The 22,843-nt window shown below is 43.3% G+C and overlaps 2 protein-coding genes across 2 annotated transcripts in view; one reads left to right on the top strand and one right to left on the bottom strand.

Moving 5' to 3' along the window:
* Positions 1–1,276: 1,276 nt before the first annotated feature.
* Positions 1,277–14,195, bottom strand: OIP5 (Opa interacting protein 5). The gene is made up of 5 exons (XM_048853157.2): positions 13,805–14,195; positions 12,791–12,857; positions 11,279–11,401; positions 10,157–10,238; positions 1,277–3,538 (listed from the first exon to the last, which is right to left on the bottom strand). Exons 1-5 carry the CDS (start codon positions 14,109–14,111, stop codon positions 3,380–3,382), a joined length of 738 nt encoding a protein of 245 aa, XP_048709114.1. The 5' UTR covers positions 14,112–14,195; the 3' UTR covers positions 1,277–3,379.
* Positions 14,196–14,543: 348 nt separating this feature from the next.
* NUSAP1 (nucleolar and spindle associated protein 1) overlaps positions 14,544–22,843 on the top strand; it is a 34,687-nt gene continuing 26,387 nt past the window's right edge. The window contains exon 1 of the mRNA XM_048853149.2: positions 14,544–14,736. Coding sequence (XP_048709106.1) covers positions 14,644–14,736 — 93 coding nt within the window. The 5' untranslated portion in view covers positions 14,544–14,643. The remainder of the gene's footprint in view (positions 14,737–22,843) is intronic.

Genomic DNA, 22,843 nt, shown 5'->3' with positions numbered 1-22,843 from the left:
CAAAGCCCTGCTCAAACTGAAATGAGAAAGCAGTGACCATTTTCATAGCTCTGATGTGGCTGAGAGGTGTGGTTCCCAATCCTGACTGATCTGGCAACATGTCTGCCTCTTTGCTTCCCTCTAGTGACTACCCAAGGAGTTGAGCTCCATAACCCACCCCAACTTATCATCCCTGCACCACAAGGCCTGGCTCCCTGATGGTTCTCGGGCCTAAAGCAGGGATGTTCTCCTGAAGTCCAGGTCAGTGCTATTAGATAGAAAATTTACCCCACAAAAGACTTACCTGCAGAAGTGGAAGCACTTCCAGAAAGTGCACCCAATGCTCCATATCTCCTACTAATTCTCCTGTGATATCCACCCTCAGCTACGTACTAGACCTGAAATTGCTAGGGTTGTTCTTGACTTTGATATTGGTTCATTTAGCTGCCATCACTGCACTCTACTTTGTCAATTGACGGTTTCTCGGTCTTCACATACCCTACAACAGCAAAATTCTTCAAGGGACTCCTTAACCTGTTGTCTTCAGTATGGGACCCCACCCCGGGACCTCAGTTCAGTGCCTTACACATTAAGGGTACATCTACGCTAGAATAAAAGACCCAGGTCATGGCTGACCTGGATCACTTGACCCAGACCTGCTCTGCACTGAAAAGTTAGCTAGGTCGAGCTAAGTCACTTCAGGGCTGTGAAAATTTTCGCATCATTGTTAGGTCGACCTACTCCTCCCCCTAGTCCCTGTGTAGATGAAGAAGAATTCCTCCATCGACCTAGCTACCATGTCTTAGAGAGGTGGATTAACTACATATCAAGTGAAACCCCCTTCTGTCGATATAGGAAACATCTATGGCTCTACAGCTGCAGAGTAGACATGGCCTAAGACAGTGGTTTTCAACCAGGGGTCCACAGACTGGCTATGATTTTCAAAGGGGTCCGCACCTCCATTAAAAATGTAGGGGTCTGCAAATAAATAAAAAAAAAGGTTGAAAACCACTGGCCTAAGAGAAAGGGGATTTAGACTTACTCCAGAGATCAGATCAAACCTGCTTGATATACACATGGGCTGTAGAATATACCGGTAATCTGATTCTGCTGAATTTCAGCTTTCAAAAAACAAAAATAATTTTTTTTTTATCCCTAACAGTGGCAAAGATAATGCTGAATACATGAACAAAATGTAACTGACCAGAGGCTTCTCTTCCAAGTTAACAACAATGAAATAGTGGGTTGTGTCGACACCCCTGCTCCCCCATTAGGGTGCTGATTCTGAAACATGGCACTTTTTACAAACATTATTTATTTAATCTTAGCAGACAGGAGGTAGGACTAAAGCCCAGGGGAGCTAACTGGAGTTACAGCAGAGATAGAGGGGACAAGAGACAAAAAGGGAGGGGGGGGAGAAGAGAATTAATCCCACGGTTAAGCATTTTTTCAAGATTAACGCTGAATGCAACAGTTAAGAGGGTGAACAAATAACTGAAAAATGAAGTTACAATATTAAGATCATACTCTACCCTTGATCTTTGGACAAGTCTATTAACATCAACTATATATTACTGGTAGTATAGCCTAGACCATAAAATAGATTTTGGTCATCTCCACTTCTTGAACAATGGCCAAGAAATTCCCTTATTCTTACACTAGTGAAGTAGTATACAGTAACTTTGGACCTTTTGTAATAAGGACTTCTGAAGTATTTGCTATTTAAAAGAGCAATTTGCTCTGAGAGGCTCTGACTACTGCTCTTATAGAAGAGGAAATAAAATTAAAATCTGCTAGTATGAACAAATAGGTTGTCTGCATATTGTAGCTGTGTTGGTCCCTGGATAAGAGACAGACAAGGTAGGTCAGGAAATTATTAGACAAACTTCTGCTGGTTAAAAGTACAAGCTTTTAAGCAACACTGAGCTGAAGAAGAGCTTGGTGTAGCTTGAAAGCTTGTACCTTCCACCAGCAGAAGTTGGTCCAGTAAAAGACATTATTGCACCTATCTTGTCTCAAACAAATAGGTTGACATGCAAAATACATATACAAAAATCTCATGTTTACATCACACACCTAGTTTTTGACTTCACCTTTAGTTACAAATTCTGTTACTACTGAAAACTACTATGATCTATTCGAGTATCAGCTCCTGTGATGGTTGTGGAGCATACACAATTTTACATCTTAAAAATGTAAGTAATTTACAAGATTTGAATGTAGCACTAGTTTAGGAGATATTAAGTTCTCCTATTTCAGTCTGAGTACCTCAAAACACAGCTCTTGCTATTCTAGGTTATTGCCAAGTATTTGGCCTAACCAGAATGGATACTTCAAAAGACTTCCTATGATCAGTAACCAAAAAACTCCACATGATTTATTATGTAATAGCTGCTGATCCAGACCATTCTAGTATCATGGAGTGGGCTATTTTCCAGCAGTCCCAGACTCCCTTCTCTCATTTAGAAGTTTGCATTTTCCCTACATAGCTCACTTTTGAGAAAAATCAAACCAATCACTAACTGAAAAAGCATGAGGTACTAGGATTGCTGAGATCAGCAACTCAGGCCAGAACCAATACTGCTTGTAGTCTTTTGCTCGGCGTGGAGGAAAAAAAAAATCACTTAATGGAATTAAAATGAGCACGTAAGTACTTTCCCCTCTATGCCTGATACAAAATTTCAGGCATAATTTCCAAACATATTGGAGGCTTTAAAACATAAGTATGCCTTCTGTGGAGGGGGAGTGAAAAGGGCAGCTCCTTTTATCTTCCCAGGTATAGAGAGAAATAAGAGCTTCTACCCCCACAGCCAGGGAGGAAGAAGAGCCCTCTCGCTCATACACCCACACATACTTACTAAATAAATAAATAAATAAATCCACAACAAGAGAAAGAACTAATTCAAGACTCAACAGAAAGACATCTGGATCAAGGCCTAGCTACTGCGAACATTTCCTCTACATGAATAGATATCAGGGTTTCAGCCCCCACTAAAAACATTGTATAATGGCTGATCTTGAATAACATCACATGGTAGCATATTTAGAATCACTCAGGAACTTAAAATCTTAGTTTCCAACAGCTGGTTTTTAAACCATATATTGCTCAGGAAGAACCACAGTACAAACTGTATTACACCTCCAAGAGTGGAAGTTCTGCAAGGATGAGGTATTTGTTTTGAAGTCGCAGAAGGAGGAAACAGTTTCTTGCTTCTTAAAAATCCAGTCCACTTCACCAGTCTGAGCTATATTTCAGCAAACGCTTTTCACACATATACAAAGTAGCAAATTAGCTTTCTCTGACATTTTTCAGGGTGGTGGTGATTTCAAACCGCTTTGTTCATCACAATGAAGAAACCTGCAATGATACACAAATGGCTCCATATTCTATGGTGGCATATTAATGGCTTGACTTGATTCCTGCAAATCCTGGCTTTAGGCCAATTGTCCTTGATGCATAGCCCTGCTTGTCAGCCACGTTGATTTGTTGGTTCAGTTCTTCCAGCCTCTTAATCAGTAACTCTAGACGCACGTGGACCCCCACAAGTTGTTCTTTCAGCTAGAAAAAAAACAAATTAAAAATTAAGGGTAGGTAAAGAACAGTTATATACCCTACAGTAACTGTGGTTCTTTGAGATGTGTTGTCCAGATTCCACTGTTGGTGCACCAGCGCCAAAGATCAAATTATTTTGAACAGCAGTGTTTTTTATAGCTGTGCCTGCACCCTGAGTGCCCTCTTGCCTCTTCAGCAGAGGGCATAAAGGGGAGAGCTGCCTCAACCACCCTTCACTAATAAGAATCCTATAACAGGACTCTGAATTAGCAGGGAAGGAGGGCCAGGCATGGAATCTGCTGTGTTACTGTAAGGTAAATAATAGGGCTGTCGATTAATCGCAGTTAACTCAAAAAAATTAATCGCAGTTTTAATCGCACTGTTAAACAATAGAATACCAATGAAATTTATTAAATATTTTTGGATATTTTTCTACATTTTCAAATATATTGATTTCAATTACAACACAGTATACAAAGTAGACAGGTCCTCACTCATGAATTGGAGAGTGCTTGGAGCTGTCGGATATCTGTCATAGTTTGGAATCTCTGCTGAGGGAGGTATGCTCCCACAAGTGTGAAATCTAATCACTTCCATGATGAACTCTATCCTTTGAGTTGGTGCAACTGTGGATTTATCTCTGACCTTGAGGCCCAGCGAGACGAAGATTTAAAAGACACATGAAAATAGCTGATCGCTTGCTATGGGGATTTCCCTCAAATGAGCCAGTTTAAGTAGGGGTATGCCTGGATTCTTTGCCTTCTCAGATGAGCTGCCACCATGGTTAAGAACTTTAAAGACTCATGGAGCGGTGGAAAGGCCAAAGGGTAGGACCCTGTATTGCTAATGAGATGCTCCTATGAATCTCAGCTACTTTCTGTGAGTTTAATAAATCTAAGTGTGAAAATAGGCATCCTGAAGTTGAGAACTACAGACCACTGGATCCAAAGGGAGTATTATAGAATCTAGGGCAAGCATGTGGAACATGAAATGATGGATGAAAGCATTAAAACATCAAAGACAGAGAAATAGAGACCCATCCTCTTCTTTACTTCCTAAGCCCAATGGGAATAAAAGCTCTTGCCACAGAAATCTGGGGGCATTTCCTCCACTGCTCCCAGACATATGCGAGACTTGTTGAAGCAGGAGGTAGACTCCCGCATGGGAAGGGTTCCTGAAGGGAGACTAGGAGGAGGGGAGGGATAGGATACAGAAAGACCTAGACAAATTGGAGGATTGGGCCAAAAGAAATCTGATGAGGTTCAATAAGGATAAGTGCAGGGTCCTGCACTTAGGACGGAAGAACCCAATGCACAGCTACAGACTAGGGACCGAATGGCTAGGCAGCAGTTCTGCGGAAAAGGACCTAGGGGTGACAGTGGACGAGAAGCTGGATATGAGTCAGCAGTGTGCCCTTGTTGCCAAGAAGGCCAATGGCATTTTGGGATGTATAAGTAGGGGCATAGCGAGCAGATCGAGGGACGTGATCGTTCCCCTCTATTCGACATTGGTGAGGCCTCATCTGGAGTACTGTGTCCAGTTTTGGGCCCCACACTTCAAGAAGGATGTGGATAAATTGGAGAGAGTCCAGCGAAGGGCAACAAAAATGATTAGGGGACTGGAACACATGAGTTATGAGGAGAGGCTGAGGGAGCTGGGATTGTTTAGCCTGCAGAAGAGAAGAATGAGGGGGGATCTGATAGCTGCTTTCAACTACCTGAAAGGGGGTTCCAAAGAGGATGGCTCTAGACTGTTCTCAATGGTAGCAGATGACAGAACGAGGAGTAATGGTCTCAAGTTGCAGTGGGGGGGGTTTAGATTGGATATTAGGAAAAACTTTTTCACTAAGAGGGTGGTGAAACACTGGAATGCGTTACCTAGGGAGGTGGTAGAATCTCCTTCCTTAGAGGTTTTTAAGGTCAGGCTTGACAAAGCCCTGGCTGGGATGATTTAACTGGGAATTGGTCCTGCTTTGAGCAGGGGGTTGGACTAGATGACCTTCTGGGGTCCCTTCCAACCCTGATATTCTATGATTCTATGATTAGGAGGACATTGGAGCAGTTTAAAATTGGAAGTGATACCCATTGATGATTATCTGAGGACTAATCAGTCTGAGGTTATCCTAGCCTAGGCTTCTTGGAAGTAAGGCAGTTGCCAGGCTGGGGTGAAAAAAGAAGGATCTGAAGGTGGTCCAGACAGCCCCTTGACAGTTTCAGAGTAGCAGCCGTGTTATTTGAGCAGTGGAAAATACAGTAGGGAGATTTTATATACACAGAGAACATGAAACAATGGGTGTTACCATACACACTGTAACGTGAGTGATCAGGTAAGGTGAGCTATTACCAGCAGGAGAGAAAAAAACCTTTTGTAGTGATAATCAAGGTGGGCCATTTCCAGCAGTTGACAAGAATGTGTGAGGAACAGTAGGGGGGAAAAAGAAACATTGGGAAATAGTTTTACTTTGTGTAATGACACATCCACTCCCAGTCTTTATTCAAGCTTAAGTGAATGGTGTCCAGTTTGCAAATTAATTCCAATTCAGCAGTCTCTCGTTGGAGTCTGTTTTTGAAGTTTTTTTGTTGTAATATTGTAATATTGTATATGTTAGGTCTGTAATTGAGTGACCAGAGAGACTGAAGTGTTCTCCGACTGGTTTTTGAATGTTATAATTCTTGACGTCTGATTTGTGTCCATTTATTCTTTTACGTAGAGAATGGCCGGTTTGGCGAATGTACATGGCAGAGGGGCATTGCTGGCACATGATGGCATATATCACATTGGTAGATGTGCAGGTGAACAAGCCTCTGATAGTGTGGCTGATGTGATTAGACCCTATGATGGTGTCCCCTGAATAGATATGTGGACACAGTTGGCAATGGGCTTTGCTGCAAGGATAGGTTCCTGGGTTAGTGGTTCTGTTGAGTGGTGTGTGGTTACTGGTGAGTATTTGCTTCAGGTTGGGGGGCTGTCTGTAAGCAAGGACTGGCCTGTCTCCCAAGATCGGTGAGAGTGATGGGTCGTCCTTGTTGCCAGTTTGATTCCTGTGGGATGCCCTAGATTGTGAGGCAGCTGAGGAAGAGGCAGCGGTTTGCCTCAGGTGAAGTCTCTGCCTCTTTCTTGGGGTGCTGAAAATCTGAGAATAATATTGTGATAGACAAATGACCATAGAACAGCTGATGCTTCTGTTGCTCTCTCTTTGGTGCTGTATGTTCTACTCCCCAGGATTGCAGGGTCACTCACAAGTCTTTCTGGGTGGGAAGTGCTCATCTGTGCCACTGTTAAACAGCTAGTTTCCCTCAAATGGGAGGTCCTTAATGGTAACTTAGACTTCTCTCAGGATCCCAGATGCTTGCAGCCAAGAGGACCTTCTTACTGTGACACCAATGGGCATGGTTCTTTCTGCCATATCAGATATATTTAGTGCTGCTTGAACTACCAGGCTGCCTATAAGCTGACCTTCTGCCACTAGAGATTTTGAATTCTCTTAGGTCTCCTTCAAGAATTTATTGAGAAAGTTGGAAAGCTGATCTCAAATCAAAGAATCATATTTTGAGTAGCACCTGGTAATTTGCTATTCTCATCTGGAGGCTCAACAAGTAGACTCTTCTACCAGAGATCTAGTTTTTTGAGGTCCTTCTCTCAAGGGATGAATTTCAGCTGGCCTTGATGTTTAGATTTACTTAAAATGCCTATATCATCAGAGTGCCTGAAGTAGGATGCTGATAATATTCAAATCCCGTGGCTGATACCTCCAATAAAACTGATAGGAGGGTACCAGGTAAGTGGAACTGAGCCACGTGTATGCCAAATTATCTTGGCTAGATCAAGCAGTCCATCACTTATTTTAACCCATCTCCTTGAAGATGAAGTCTGCAGGATATCACAGTATCCAGCATCTCCACCATTAATCTCATCAGGTCTTGGAAGACTTTTAGCTAATCCAATGAGGCAACAGATAGAGGATTAACTGCTTCATATGGAGGAGCACAAGGATACGGCATGAGGTGGTTGTGCAGGAGCGTGGTGGTCTCCTTATATTCTTCCTCAACTTTCATGAATTGTGGCTAGGACAGTACTTGTGCAGGTTGGAGTTGTTTCTTTGGTGACAGAGCTCTGGCATTGTAGACTGCGAAGGATTCTGACTTCCTAGAATATGGTTTCCCAGCTGAGGGGGACAAGTATGGCCAAACCTGGTAGAGCAGTGGGACGGAGGGCACATGGGTGGATACCAATGGAGTGCTCCCTGCAGGACCCCAATGACTTCCTGACACCCTTCAGAGATTAATCCCTAGACTCCCAGCCCAATTCCCACTGTGCTACCCACAGGGGGTGGAAGGGGATGCTCAGGAGAGAAGGCCTGATGTGTTCTATTGAGAAAGACAAAAAGGAGTGAACCTTTGGGTGAGAAGTTGAGGGTTTGGTGATCACCTTTCCAAGTCTCTCTATAAAAGGTGATTCCACAGCACCAAGAGACCTTGTTTTAGGCCCAGCACTGAAGTTGTACTGGTGCCAAGGTGCTTAGACATTTGGTGTGATGGTTTCAGACAGTACTGAAGAGGCCAGTGCTGCATACAGGGCACGTGGTGCTCACAGGTCCTTATGCTGAAAAGGAATCATCAGTCTGATTTCAGTATGGAGGTACTGAAGCAGGACTCTGATTTCAAGCTCTTCACAGAAATAGTCTTAGGAAAGGATCTCTGTCTTCTGCTTGGAAAGGGGGTGGTACCTGCGCTGATCCCAGGAGCAGCTCTCCTTGAAGCCCCTTTTTGGAAGTAGATGTGAATGTGGTGGACAAACAGAACTTAAAAGGTGGCTCAGGAGCTGAGAGCGGTGCCTTGACTCACTGGGGCTCTGGAGGCATATGACTGACCTAATTGGTGAAGTTATGCCAGGGGTCTGCCGATCCAGTGAGGCTTGCATAAGCTTTTCCAGGAGAAAGAGCTTAAGCCTTTCCTCCCTTGTCTGCTGAAGCACATTTAGAAAAGGAGTGGAACACAGAGCAGCACTCTGAGACGTATCCCCCTCCTAGGCAAATTAGACAACTAGAATATCCATTAATAATGGGCATTGCTGCATCACAAGATGGACATGTTTTCAACCCTGGTGATTTGATGTCAGGCATTTTAAGGTATTATATGGGGGTATATTTTTTTTAATAAAACCAGTGGGTAAAAGTAACCTACAGAATAAATAGTAACTATAGAAATGCGAAAGCTAAAGTCGCAAAGGATGCAGACACTAAAGGGGCTCTGTCTTGCAGCCACAGTTGGTAAGAAGGAACTGAGTGATGGCTGAGGCTTCTCCACCGTTTATGTCCCCAACTACAGAGGGCAATAAGACATCCAGGATATAGGTGCAGTCATAAAGGATTCTTTTTAATAACAGTGTCTGATCTCACCCAAGTGGACACCCCAAGTGGAATCTGTGTGGACAATTATTTGAAGGAGAACCTGAGATACCATCAGGTTACAACTGTAAACAGAGTCCTGCACATGTCATTATTTTATGAATGGCAAAGAGTCCATACAGAGTTCAATCCTAGGATCATTCTAGCAACATCCCTTGTAAGCAAACCTTTCAAAAACATTGTTTGCACTTCTGATCAAATGCTACCATTATTTGAGCAAAACGTTGATTGATTTCAATGGAAGTTTTGCTTGAACAAGGACCGCAACAATTGACTCTTTAAAGTGTTTAATGTGACCGTGGAAAACAGAATGTTCCCTATTCAGATCACAGAGGGTACATCTACACAGCTAGGGCCAACCGACTCTGGCTCCTGAGGCTGTTTCGCTGCTGTGTAGACTTCCAGGCTCAGGCTGCAGCCTGAGCTCTGGGACGCTCCCACCTCACATGGTCCTAGAGCTCAGACTCCAGCCCAAGCCTGGGAGTCCACACAGCAATGAAACAGCCCTGCAGTTCAAGCCCAAGTTGACTGGCCTGGGCCAGCTGCAGGGGTATCTAGTTGATATGTAGATGTACCCAGAAAGGCCTGATGATGACTTGCAGGAGGAGAGAAGCCTTAAGAAAACACATCGGGCCCAATTTCATATTCAGACCAGAAAACAAAGACAAAAACAAAGGCAGAAGTGGTTTACAACTTAGGAGAAATAAATTTTGAAGAAAAAGGGATATTCAAACTAATTTAGGCCTAAAATATAGGTACTGTAAAAGCAGTTACAGGATTTAAATAAAAGACAGTAGAACCAAATTTTAGGGTAGCAGCATTTTTCTACATTTAGCACAGCCCAAACGTTGCAATATAGGAGAACATAGACGTCAATTAGATAAGACTTTGACTAATTGTTGTCCATCCTAAGTTTGATGCAGAAGGTAAATGTCAGTGGTGAAGAATGAAATTTGTTTTTCTTCAGTTTAACAACAGGATGTTGACACAGACAAGAACTATAGGTTAAATTAAACCTGCTTGTGTTCCTTTAATCCCCTTTAAAGATAAGTTTCTGTCCTGTGCCGGAAGAACATGCACATCCATTTGTTTATGGGATTTTTAAGAATGACTGTTCCAATAGGTTAGTGTATTTGGGGTGGTGCTGAAAACTTCATTTGTATGAAATTTGCATTCCCCCCCATTTTAACACACACAAAATCACAAAGAAACTTTACTTTTCCCAGGTGTTCCTTTAGGCTCAATGCAGGAAAGTTCATCTCAGAGGCCTCTATTATGGCTTTAGTTTTTAAGAGATAACTGAAAAACAAAAGTCAAAAGAGAGAACAGTAATAAAAACCAGAGAAACATTCATTCTATAAAAAGGTACTTATGCAGAAATTAATCCAGGTGCCAAACTGTGACCAAAAATAGTCAATGTAATCATTAAATATTAAAATAGAACAAAGTTTTCATTTTCCTCAATTGTTTAATCTCTCTTTCACCAACTACAATTTATAGCTGCCACAGATAGACCCTCAGTCTAAAAAGATCACTTTTGCTTGACAACCAGCATGCTATTATAACAATCTATTAGTAAGTTTGACTCAATTCTAGTTAAGTGATATACAATTGTGATATATTTCTGTATTGTTAGGAACAAAACTTAGTGTTTATGACTAGGCTGGCTAGAAATGGTCCTCAAGCAATACAGACGTATTAGCTTAGATGTATTAATTTGGAAAGTTGCACTCTCTCTACTTCTATTACCCTTGCAATAGAAAGCAAGGGCCAAATAATTTCTCCAAGTTAAGAATTTACATAGATGTTGCAGGTGGAGAGTGCACAACGGTGGCTACATTCTAGCGGTGGTATAAGGTAGAGTAATATAATGTACATTAATCAATACATTATAAAACTTAGCCAGTATCATTCTAAACAAAAAGGATTGTAATGATACTAGAATGTTTGTAGACGACAAGTTTAATGTGCCTTCTTATAAGCTTCTCAGCACTACATTAAAAAAATGTAGAGTAGACTGGTAGCTGAGGATTTTGCTATTTATGGACAAAGTAAGGACTTCCACAGGAAGCATTTTTGTTACTAGAATTCACACAGCTTTTGATTGACCTGCATTTATTACCAGAAAGAGAAACTATGAACAAGCAGTTCAGGGTTAGCTTTGATATTATCAGTTCTCAGTGGCAGAAGAAAATATCACCAACCTGCATTTCCCATTCTTGTTTTATACAAATCAAAATATTATTCCTTATATTGGTACTCCCTCCCTTCCCATGAAGGGCTCTGCTCTGGACCTAATTTCTAAGTCGTCACTCTCCATCATATTGGTGTGTACTAACCAGAGGATGCTGTCCTTGAAAAGACAAAAGAGGCCTCGCAGATGAACCAGGGCAGCAAAGGCAGAATACAGGCTGAAGCCCACCATTAATCCACACGAACGACAGTACAATGCATAGTAAGCGCTGAAAAGAGAGAGGAAAGGTTTCAGTAGAGCAGAGGTTTCCAAACTGTAGTCCAAACACTGCTTACTGGTGCCATCAGGCCATAACAATACATGTATTATTACTTCTCCATATAAGCAAGCACTATAATAGGAGTCCCATAACCTCTGTGACAAAGTGGTGGGGCAGATGGTCCACAAGATTGCCTTTAATACAAAGACTGTTACCCACTCAAAAGTTTGGAAAACCCCAGAAGCTAAGGTTAAAATATGAAAACTGAAATCTAACTTAAAAGGTCAGTTCAGGACACTCTGCTGCTATTGAAACACATTATTTCATTTAAAGAGAAAATAATTTCAGACAGACTTAAAAATGAAAACAAAAAATAGAAAGATGCACAGAGGAAACTGAGGTAGGTGTAACCATAACATCATCAACTCATTAGCTATACAACCATTAAGTTTTCCTTTTTGTCTTGTCCCTCCTACCCCATTAGAGAAGAAAAGCTAAAAATGGCCACAAGAGTGGTAACAGGTAAGAATTACATCCTGTGCAAGATGCCTGTGAAAAATTCACTTCCTCATGGGGAGTAGAAAGCAAGTGCTATCACCTTTTGCAGAATACAAACTTTGCTTTTCAAAAAGTTTCTAACACTTATAATTGTGACAAACCTTCCAAATATGAATCAAGCACAATACAGACACAGGGCTGCCTCCTCAAATCTACAGACAGCTCAAGCTGCTTCAGCTACTCAACTTTGAAAGTTGATTCAAACTCAGTTTCTTATTTTCTTCTGTGAAGTCTAATAAAAACACTGTAAACCATGCTTGACAAAGATACTCTCCTCTAGCCACTTCTCTTTCTGCAGAGTTTTGATTAACTCATTATTTCCCTCCCATTAGATTCACCCCATAATAGGTAAAGAAAAAACATTATCCTATCTAGGTGAACCAGCTTCTACTGATCGTTTAATTCACTACCAGCAAAACTTGTTCACTTTCACTATTAAAGAATATAAAAAGACTTTCCATCTTAACAGGTATATAAACCTTTATTTTTGATAGAGATTGCTTCCTTTTTTGATCCCCCCTCACCTCAAGGGTAAATAAGGCAAAAACTTAGCCTATACCCCCCCCCCCCAAAAAAAAAAAAAAAGCCCACTATCTATTTACAAAGGCTTTCTCAGTTGAAAAAGCAGTGGACAGGTCCAAAACCAATCTAGATTATTTGTCAATTCTATGAGACACCTCTAAGAGGGAGCTGGAGGGATTTTAGAAACTTATTTTCTTCTGGCACAGAGACATTTCTAAAATTCAGAAGCAACACATTAATGCCTTTCTGCTCTGCTTGGTGACCATCTCAAATTGAGAACTAATACCAAAAGCAAAAAGCAACATCTGAGGTACCTACCATCCTAGAAGGGCTCCTTCAATACCGACCATTAAAGAATCGTCCAAAACAACATCATTTGTGACTTCTGAGAAGATAAACCCATAGATAGTCATACACCACTGATCATTCACCAATACTTTTATACGTTCCCCAACACTAAGGTTCTTAACTTTCTATCTTTAGGCTTGGAAAGATTTATTTTTGTTCTATATTTATTTTAATGGGAAAAAAACATTTTAATCCTAGCAGATTTTTTTAAATGTTTGCGTCGACTTAAATGTTTGCATTAATAGAAAATTTAAATCCTCCAATGCTGTTATTCAGACTGACTGAATCCCAGATTCAAATATGTTTTGTAATGTTTAATTTGTGTAAGCATAATAGAATACGGACTTTTTGCTGGAGCCACCCACTAGCGCAAAAACGGGTGTATTTAAAGACTCATGCAATTCCACTTTGCTCTAGTGAGAGTATCCTGTATTGGAGCACAAGGAAAAGGGAAGGGACAGCTCACAGCTGGCAGACAGATCCGAGTGGGAATGAAACTAACAGGCGCTGGGCGGGGGCAACGTGAGGGGAAGGGAGCAGCTTTACTGTCACTTATGTCCTGAATGACTTTTTAGAGGACTGCTGTTTCACTTGCAAGCTGAGTAGAGTTGAGAGGGAGTTACTGTTTTTATGTCACTTCAGAGCAGAACTGAAACTGATGCCACGTTTTATGAAGTCTCCCAACATTTCGTGCTTTCCGAGCACGCATTAGGGCCATTTGGTGGTCCAGAGAAAACAAGGAGCTACCAGACCAGCTCACTCGGGCGGGGATAGCCCACTGGTTACGCTGCTCTCCATGGAGAGGATGCTAGGCCCGCCCTTAGATCACTGAGGACCGCAGCAGCCGCATCCCTCTCTGGAGGGGCACGTCAGAGCCAGTGCCAGGTAGCCCTGCCCAGCCCAGCCCACGGGGCTCCCACAGGCACTCAGGCCAAGGGAGCGCTAGTGAATCCAGGCCCAGAGTCTGGCTCTCCGGGGACTCACTGAAGCAGACGAGGACCCGCAGGCAACGGTCCTCCTGGGCGCAGAGGTGCAGCGAGTCGCCCAGCACCGCGCGGCAGCCCCTGCAGTGGAACAGGGCGCACTCCTCCAGCCGGAGCCCTCGGCGCAGCAGCGTCCCGCCGCCGGGGCTGTTCGGCTCCCGCTGGGGCTCCCCGCCGCGCGGCATGCCCGCGTCCTCCCGCGGTGGGCGGCCCCAGCTCTGCAGAGCAGGGCCCGGTCGCTCGAAGGTGATGGCGCCGTCAACCTGAGGTTCCTGGAACAGCCGCTGGATGCACCTCCGCACTGCCATCTTCTTCTTCTTCTTCTTCTCCCGCGGTGCCCGACCTCCCGCTCCCGCCCGGATTCGAACCCAACGCCCGCCCCCTTCCTGTTCCAATTGGAGTACTACCTACAGCTCTGCGCTCCGATTGGACGGAATACAAGCAATCACTTGACCAGGTCCTCGCCACAAAGAAATGACTTCCTCCGGCCATTGGATGATGGGGGATACCAATCATTCTACTTCCCAATCAGATAGCGATAATTTGGGCTAGGGCGGGTCTTTAAATTGATAGACTGTGTACATGTGCCTATCGTGTTTAAACAAAACAAACGGCATTCCCCAGGATGCCATTGGCTATCGGTGTGTCTCACCGTTCCTCCGCTGGTAGGTTGTTCAGCCAATGACAGGGCGGGACGGGTGAGTTTGAATGGTGGGGGGTGGGACGAAGCAGCTTCGCGTCAGTTGAGCGCGAGATTCGAAGCATCAGCACGGCGGTTACCACGGGCAGCGCTCACAGACCGGCTCCTGGGGTCCCGGTCGTTGCTATAGTCCTGCCGCCATGGAGCCGCCCTCGCTGCCGCAGCTGGAGTCGCTCAAATACAGCGAGCTGCAGCAGGTGGCCAAAGCCGCCGGCCTCCGGGCCAACCTGAAGGTGAGGAGGTGGCGCCCCGGCCGGGGAGAGTCCCCCAGCCGCTGGGAAGGGAGATGGGGTACCCATGGAGACGAATGGCACAGGGGATCGGGGCCGCCGGCTTCGGGACCGGGCCAGGGGTCTGCTCGCTGGGTGGCAGCGGGAGGGAGGGATGATACCGCCGAGCAAAGGTGTGAGCGGGGACCTGGGTTAAGGGTGGCAGAGCGGGCGCGGCTGACGCTCCTGTGGCTGGGGGTCGGGACTCCTGGGTCCTTGTGCCAGCTGGGCTCCAGTTCTCTGTGCGACTGCGGTGGGGGCGCAGGGTGCACGTGCCCCTGGCACCACTATGTGTGGAAGCTCCCAACTTACTGCCTGATCCCTATCCGACATGGATTGACAGGGCGCAGAGGTGGGACCATAGCCCCTAAGCTTCCATGTGAACTTCTAGGACCTAAGAATGGCCATGCTGGATTAGACCAAGGGACCACCTAGCCCAGTATCCTGTCTTCTGACCCTGGCTAATGCCAGGTGCTTCAGAGGGAATGAGCAGAACGGGGCAATTCTCAAATGATCCATCTCCTGGCTGGGCCAAGTAGGCAGAGGCTAAGGACAATCAGTGCATGGGGTTGTGTCCCTGACCATTTTGGCTAATAACCATTGATGGACCTATCCTCCATGAATTTATCTAATTTTTTTAATCCAGTTATACTTTTGGCCCTCACAACATCCCCAGTTGACAAATTCCACAGGTTGACTGCCTTGTGTGAAGTAGTACTTTCTTATGTTAGTGTTAAACCTGGTGCCTGTTAATTTAATTGGGTGACCACTTCCCAATAATAACACTTCCTTATTCCTCCTCTCCATCCCATTCATAGATCTCTATCAGAACCTCCCTTAGTTATCTCTTTTTTCCAAGGTGAAAATCTTTTTAATCTCTCCTCATATGGAAGCTGTTCCACATCCTTAATCATTTTTGTTGTCCTTCTCTGTACCTTTTCCATTTCTAATATGTTTTGTTTTGAGATGGGGCAACCAGAACTGCCTGCAGTATTCAAGGTGTGGGCATACCATGGATTTATACAGAGGCATTTAATTCTTATTGCCCATCCCTTTCCTAATGTTTCCTAACACGCTGTTATCTTTTTTGACTGAGTAGATTGAGTAGATGTTTTCAGGGAACTATCCATAATAACTCCAAGATCTCTTTCTTGAGTGATAACAGCTAATTTAGACCCCATCGTTTGGTATATTTAATTGGGATTATATTTTCCAATATGCATTGCTTTGCATTTATCAACATTGAATTTCATATGACATTTTGTTGCCAAGTCACTCAGTTTTTGAAAGCCCTTTGTAACTCTTCGCTGTCTGCTTTGGACTTAGCTCTGTTGAGTAATTTTGTATCCTCTGCAAACTTTGCCACCTCCCTCTTTACCCCTTTTTCTAGATCATTCATGAATATGTTGAACAGCATTGGTCCCAGTACAGATCCTTGGGGGACACCACTATTTACTCGCTCCATTCAGAAAACTGACCATTTAGTCCTCCCTTTTTTCCTGTCTTTTAACCAGTCAATGATCCATGAGAGGAGCTTCCCTCTTATCTCATGACTGTTTAGTTTGCTTAAGAGCCTTGGTGAGGGATATTGTCAAAGGCTTTCTGAAAGTCCAAGTATGCTATATCCTATGCATTCTCTTTGTCCGCATGTTTGTTGACTCCCCTCAAAGAATTCTGCACTCTGGTATTTCTGATTCCTCCCGCCCCGTACATGTCAGTAACTCTCAACACAGGGCCAGATGCGTTTCTGGCGATAAAAAAGGTGCTGTCGAAGGCACAAAGTAATCTGGGGGGAAGCATTTCCTCTCACCTGTCCGCTGTCATGTGATCGATAACATCAGGCACATGCAGGGTGTGTTGGTATTTTGCAGTTGATAGTGACCCTTTGTGGTGGTGTTAAGCTTATCCAGAAAGCCATCAGTAGCTGACTTCCATGGAAAACATCATTGGAGGAACTACAGTGCACAGAACTTGGCAGCTATCGGGTAGCAGCGCAAAATTGTAGAATAAGCCCTAGGTACACTGATCCTTCCCCTAGAGACACAAGAAGAGGGGGTGTGGACCATCATGGTTACAGGGCTAGCTGCACCTCTGTACCCTTTTTGGCCTCTCTGAGTGCATTGTCTTAGCTTAGGTATTGGGCCTTTATGTATCCTGAGATGGAATTTCACAACTTTTCTACTTTTCAGTGGGACCTAGGCTATGATACCCCACATTACCACCATTTATTATCCTGCTGGTTAAATTGAATTCAGTCATCTGCTGACTTCCCTTCAGGAGTGTGTGACCAGTGGCATATAAAAACAGCGAGGAGTCCTTGTGGCACCTTAGAGACTAACAAATATATTTGGGCATAAGATTTCGTGGGCTATAACCCAATTCATCAGATGCATGGAGTGGGAAAAAAAGTAGGCAGGTATAAATATACAGCACATGAAAAGATGGGAGTTGCCTTACCAAGTGGGGAGTCCGTACTAACAAAGCCAATTCAATCATGATGGATGTGGCCCATTCCCAACAGTTGACAAGAAGGTATGAGTATCAGCAGAGGGGAAATTATTTTTTGTTGTGACCCAGCCACTCTTTATTCAGGCCTAATTTGGTGGTGTCAGGTTTGCAAATTAATTCCAGTTCTGCAGTTTCTCGTTGAAGTCTGTTTCTGAAGTTTTTTTGTTGTTGTTGAAGAATGGCCACTTTAAGGTCTGTTACTGAGTGTCCAGGGAGATTGAAGTGCTCTCCTACTGGTTTTTGAACGTTACAATTCTTGATATCTGATTTGTATCCATTTATTCTTCTGGGTAGAGACTGTCCGGTTTGGCCAATGTACAAGGCAGAGTTGCATTGCTGGCACATGATGGTGCATATCACATTGGTAGATGCGCAGGTGAATGAGTCCCTGATGGTGCGGCTGATGTGGTTAAATCCTGTGATGGTGTCCCTTGAATAGATATGTGGATAGAACTGTATCATGTTTGTGGAGGTGGTGGGGCAGAAGGAGAGGCACCGAGATAGGACGGACTCTTCTGCCGGGCTAAGAGTATAGCTGGATAGATTAACGATATTGTTGGGTGAGTTAAGAGTACCACTGTTGTGGCCCCTTGTGGCACGTAGGGAGACAAACACCTACGGGATCTCTATCAAGCGTTCTTAAAACTACAATATCCACCTGCTGGAGTGAAGAAACCAATTGACAGAGCCAGAAGGGTACCCAGAAGTCACCTACTACAGGACAGGCCCAACAAAAAAAAAAAAGTAACAGAATGCCACTAGCCATCACCTACAGCCCCCAACTAAAACCTCTTCAGCGCATCATCAAGGATCTACAACCTATCCTGAAGGACGATCCCTCACTCTCACAGACCTTGGGAGACAGGCCAGTCCTTGCTTACAGACAGCCCCACAATCTGAAGCAAATACTCACCAGCAACTATACACCACACAACAAAAACACAAACCCAGGAACCAATCATAGAATCATAGAATATAAGGGTTGGAAGGGACCCCAGAAGGTCATCTAGTCCAACCCCCTGCTCGAAGCAGGACCAATTCCCAGTTAAATCATCCCAGCCAGGGCTTTGTCAAGCCTGACCTTAAAAACCTCTAAGGAAGGAGATTCTACCACCTCCCTAGGTAACGCATTCCAGTGTTTCACCACCCTCTTAGTGAAAAAGTTTTTCCTAATATCCAATCTAAACCTCCCCCACTGCAGCTTGAGACCATTACTCCTCGTTCTGTCATCTGATACCATTGAGAACAATCTAGAGCCAATCCCTGCAACAAACCCCGTTGCCAACTCTGACCGCATAGTCTCCTTGTTGTTTTGCTGATACAGACTAACACGGCTACCCCTCTAAAACCAGTGGCATATAGTGACCTAAACAGCCTTCTTAAAGCAAAAGTAATACTTACCACTAGGAACAAAGCATTAGAGAAAGAGGATTTTGAAACAGTCTACACACATGTCTAACTTACCTAGAATCCAGTCCAGTCACTGCCCCTGTCTTGGGCTCCAGATCCTCTATCATCTCATCCTCAAAGCTGTGACCACATGGTCCCTCTGCCCAGTTCCTGAAACCCTGGTGACTCCTGCACTCCCCCATAGCTTAAACAAAGCCTCTCCCAGAACTTGACCCAAAAGAGTGAGCTTTCTAGTTTCCTTCTTCAAGGGGCCACATCGTAAGTGGAGAATATAGCACAGAGATGCTTTGCACAGAGTTATACCACATTATTGATTGTTACCTAATCACATGAGGAATGCACAGAACTATTCACAAACAAACTACATGCATTTCATTGCCTCCATTTCCTTACCACTCCAGGGTATTCTGAGAGCTGGGATCAGAGGCCACTGGGCCCATCTGGAGTCATTCTTTCTGCTCCAGTGCATAGCTTGATATACATTGACACAGGAGCTCTCTAGGATACAGCGATTGTATGACTCTGTTAAGACTCCTGGGAGCTTAAAACACCTGAGGATTCAGCAGTTGGGTCCCTTCACAGCAATGTGGTGAGTCACCAGCAGGGAGCACCCAGTCAGATCTGTGACAATAACCTATCCCCAAAGTTAAATACAATATACATCAGGTCTTAAATAGTAATCCATGGAGGCTGCATTGGTCACATGATACTGACTTGCCTTATTTTCATTTGCTAAACTGCATTAAAACAAATAAACAAAATCCATACTTTCCTAATATTAAAAAGAAAAGGATTACTTGTGGCACCTTAGAGACTAACAAAGGTGCCACAAGTACTCCTTTTCTTTTTGCGGATACAGACTAACACAGCTGCTACTCTGAAACCTTTCTTAATATTACTTTCCTATGCAGTAAGTGCTATAGGTGCCTCATGGATATTACGGTGACTGCACGTGGGAGAGGAAATGATCCATGAGACCATTTCTGTATTGAAATGTGTATTTGTACAGTAATCACATTTGAGAATCCTTGCAATATTTCATTTTGCAACTATTATTTTAAACAAAGGAAAAGTGGGAGTAGGTATTGAGGAAGAGGAATGCTTGGTAAGAATGCCACTCAGGAAAGACATTGGAGTAAACTGTCTTTTGTGACCAAAAAGAGAACAGAAGCTTGCTTCAGTTTTTCATGGCAACAAACCAAGCAAGTTTCACTCTTGACTATTTAAATTAAATTGTTCTTGTATCAGTCTTGTATGTAAAATTGTCCTGTTCTAAAATCACTGAATTATTGTTTTGTGGTGGTTCAAGAGAGAGCATGTCTGTACAAGATTTTTAACAACAGATACTTTAATTTCCTGTTCCAAGAAACTTAAAACCAGTGTTTAGCCAGTTCTTGTTTTTATCTCTCGGCTGAGTGCATCTTCAAGCTACCTTCTTTGTAGCATTATCTGATGCAAACTTTAAAAAAGTTGCCTTATCTGTAAGGTGGAAAAAACACAGCATTTTTGCCTGTCAAGATAGGGTCTAAGATTACAGAGTGGGAGGTGTGGAAGAAGCATAAGTGTTTAAAATGTAACTGGTAGTGCATTTCAACAGCCTTAATTTTATCAACTTTTTACATTCTGAGAAACCTGCACTGACTTCTGGCACCTTTGCTACAATGAATGGCTTCACAACTACTTTAAACATGGTGTTGTACTGAAAACGCCTTTCAAAAATCCCTCAAAAACTTTTCCAAAGCTTTCACTTTACTTTGGAATCTCCTAAAAACTTCAAACTCAGTTTTATATTTTGGAAAGCTTCTACCAATCACTTGATTGTCTCATTATAGAACCAATAAGGAATAGAGAATAAGCTGTTCCTATAATGTGTTTGGAATGAATGTTATTTTTTAAAATGCTAAACCAGCTGTGTATTTAGAGCAAAAAATAAGTCATGCCAAATCAAAGCTGAATTTGACGCTTTCATCTCCAGCTGGGATGAGCACCCTTGACATTTGGAAAAAAAAATTGATATATGTATAAAATCTGCACGGACTTTTAAATGGCTACACGATATACTATGCATGGCTATTAGTGTTTTCAAGTTGCTTATAGTTTTCGTTGAGCCATAATGTCTTCAAATTTATGTTGGGCTGAGACTTCACCTGCCAAGTTTCCTAAAATAAAAATAAATAATCCGGATTAGGGTTAATTAAATTTAATTAATTTTATTTCATTTGTTTTAACCTCTGAAAATTAGTTTATTATGGAAGTGCTAATGTTCTCATTTACAGTGCTGCAAAAGTGGCACATAGATTTATATAGTTCTAAATCTGAAAAACATGGCAATGGGTAATCCTTAACATTCATTCAATAGGAACTTTTACATAAGGGAGGAGATAAACTTTGGTATTATGCTGATTTTTCCAATTTAGGTCCTTGGAAAATTGCCATTAAGCAGCTTAAAAATTCCATTCTGCAATTTTTTTGTATTGAGTATTTTCCCTATTGGCATTAGTTACTTAGGAAAGTATGATCTGCATGTGAGCATGGCTCAAAGTAAGTTGCTGTTGCAGAAATTAGATACAAGTTTTAATTGGATTGTGTTTAACTAGATGAGTCAAAATACCTTGTCCTAAAACTACTAGCTTCTCTGGAAAACAGCTGGATTGTAAGATCTCTGGTCAGGAGAATCTACTTCTCCACTCCAATGAAGCAAGCAAGCTATTCAGCAAAGCACTTAAGAACCGATGGGTAGGATCCCCTGGGGGACTAACATGAAGGGGAAAGGAGTCCAGGAGAGCTGGCTGTATTTCAAGGAATCCCTGTTGAGGTTACAGGGACAAACCATCCCGATGTGTCGAAAGAATAGTAAATATGGCAGGCGACCAGCTTGGCTTAACGGTGAAATCCTAGCGGATCTTAAACATAAAAAAGAACCTTACAAGAAGTGGAAGTTTGGACATATGACCAGGGAAGAGTATAAAAATATTGCTCGGGCATGTAGGAATGAAATCAGGAGGGCCAAATCGCACCTGGAGCTGCAGCTAGCGAGAGATGTTAAGAGTAACAAGAAGGCTTTCTTCAGGTATGTTGGCAACAAGAAGAAAGCCAAGGAAAGTGTGGGCCCCTTACTGAATGAGGGAGGCAACCTAGTGACAGAGGATGTGGAAAAAGCTAATGTACTCAATGCTTTTTTTGCTTCTGTCTTCACTAACAAGGTCAGCTCCCAGACTGCTGTGCTGGACATCACAACATGGGGAATAGATGGCCAGCCCTCTGTGGAGAAAGAGATGGTTAGGGACTATTTAGAAAAGCTGGATGTGCACAAGTCCATGGGGCCAGACGAGTTGCATCCGAGAGTGCTAAAGGAATTGGCGGCTGTGATTGCAGAGCCATTGGCCATTATCTTTGAAAACTCGTGGCAAATGGGGGAAGTCCCGGATGACTGGAAAAAGGCTAATGTAGTGCCAATCTTTAAAAAAGGGAAGAAGGCGGATCCTGGGAACTACAGGCCAGTCAGCCTCACTTCAGTCCCCAGAAAAATCATGGAGCAGGTCCTCAAAGAATCGATCCTGAAGCACTTACATGAGAGGAAAGTGATCAGGAACAGTCAGCATGGATTCACCAAGGGAAGGTCATGCCTGACTAATCTAATCGTCCTCTATGATGAGATTACTGGTTCTGTGGATGAAGGGAAAGCAGTGGATGTATTGTTTCTTGACTTTAGCAAAGCTTTTGACACGGTCTCCCACAGTATTCTTGTCAGCAAGTTAAAGAAGTATGGGCTGGATGAATGCACTATAAGGTGGGTAGAAAGCTGGCTAGATCGTCGGGCTCAACGGGTAGTGATCAATGGCTCCATGTCTAGTTGGCAGCCGGTGTCAAGTGGAGTGCCCCAGGGGTCGGTCCTGGGGCCGGTTTTGTTCAATATCTTCATAAATGATCTGGAGGATGGTGTGGATTGCACTCTCAGCAAATTTGCGGATGATACTAAACTGGGAGGAGTGGTAGATACCCTGGAGGGCAGGGATAGGATACAGAGGGACCTAGACAAATTGGAGGATTGGGCCAAAAGAAATCTGATGAGGTTCAATAAGGATAAGTGCAGGGTCCTGCACTTAGGACGGAAGAACCCAATGCACAGCTACAGACTAGGGACCGAATGGCT

This window comes from Caretta caretta, chromosome 6 (assembly GCF_965140235.1).
Source record: "Caretta caretta isolate rCarCar2 chromosome 6, rCarCar1.hap1, whole genome shotgun sequence".
In the NCBI taxonomy this organism is placed as follows: Eukaryota; Metazoa; Chordata; order Testudines; family Cheloniidae; genus Caretta; species Caretta caretta.
The sequence above is the reverse complement of the archived record's forward strand: the minus strand, read 5'-3'. Positions and strand labels throughout refer to the sequence as shown.

Excerpts from the sequence above, each read along its gene's own strand:
- OIP5 (XM_048853157.2), bottom strand. The coding sequence starts at position 14,111 with ATGGCAGTGCGGAGGTGCATCCAGCGGCTGTTCCAGGAACCTCAGGTT. Across the intron at positions 12,858-13,804 it reads GCGGGTCCTCGTCTGCTTCA|AAGTCACAAATGATGTTGTT; the intron begins GTGAGTCCCCGG and ends TTATCTTCTCAG. Across the intron at positions 11,402-12,790 it reads GAAGGAGCCCTTCTAGGATG|CGCTTACTATGCATTGTACT; the intron begins GTAGGTACCTCA and ends CTCTCTTTTCAG.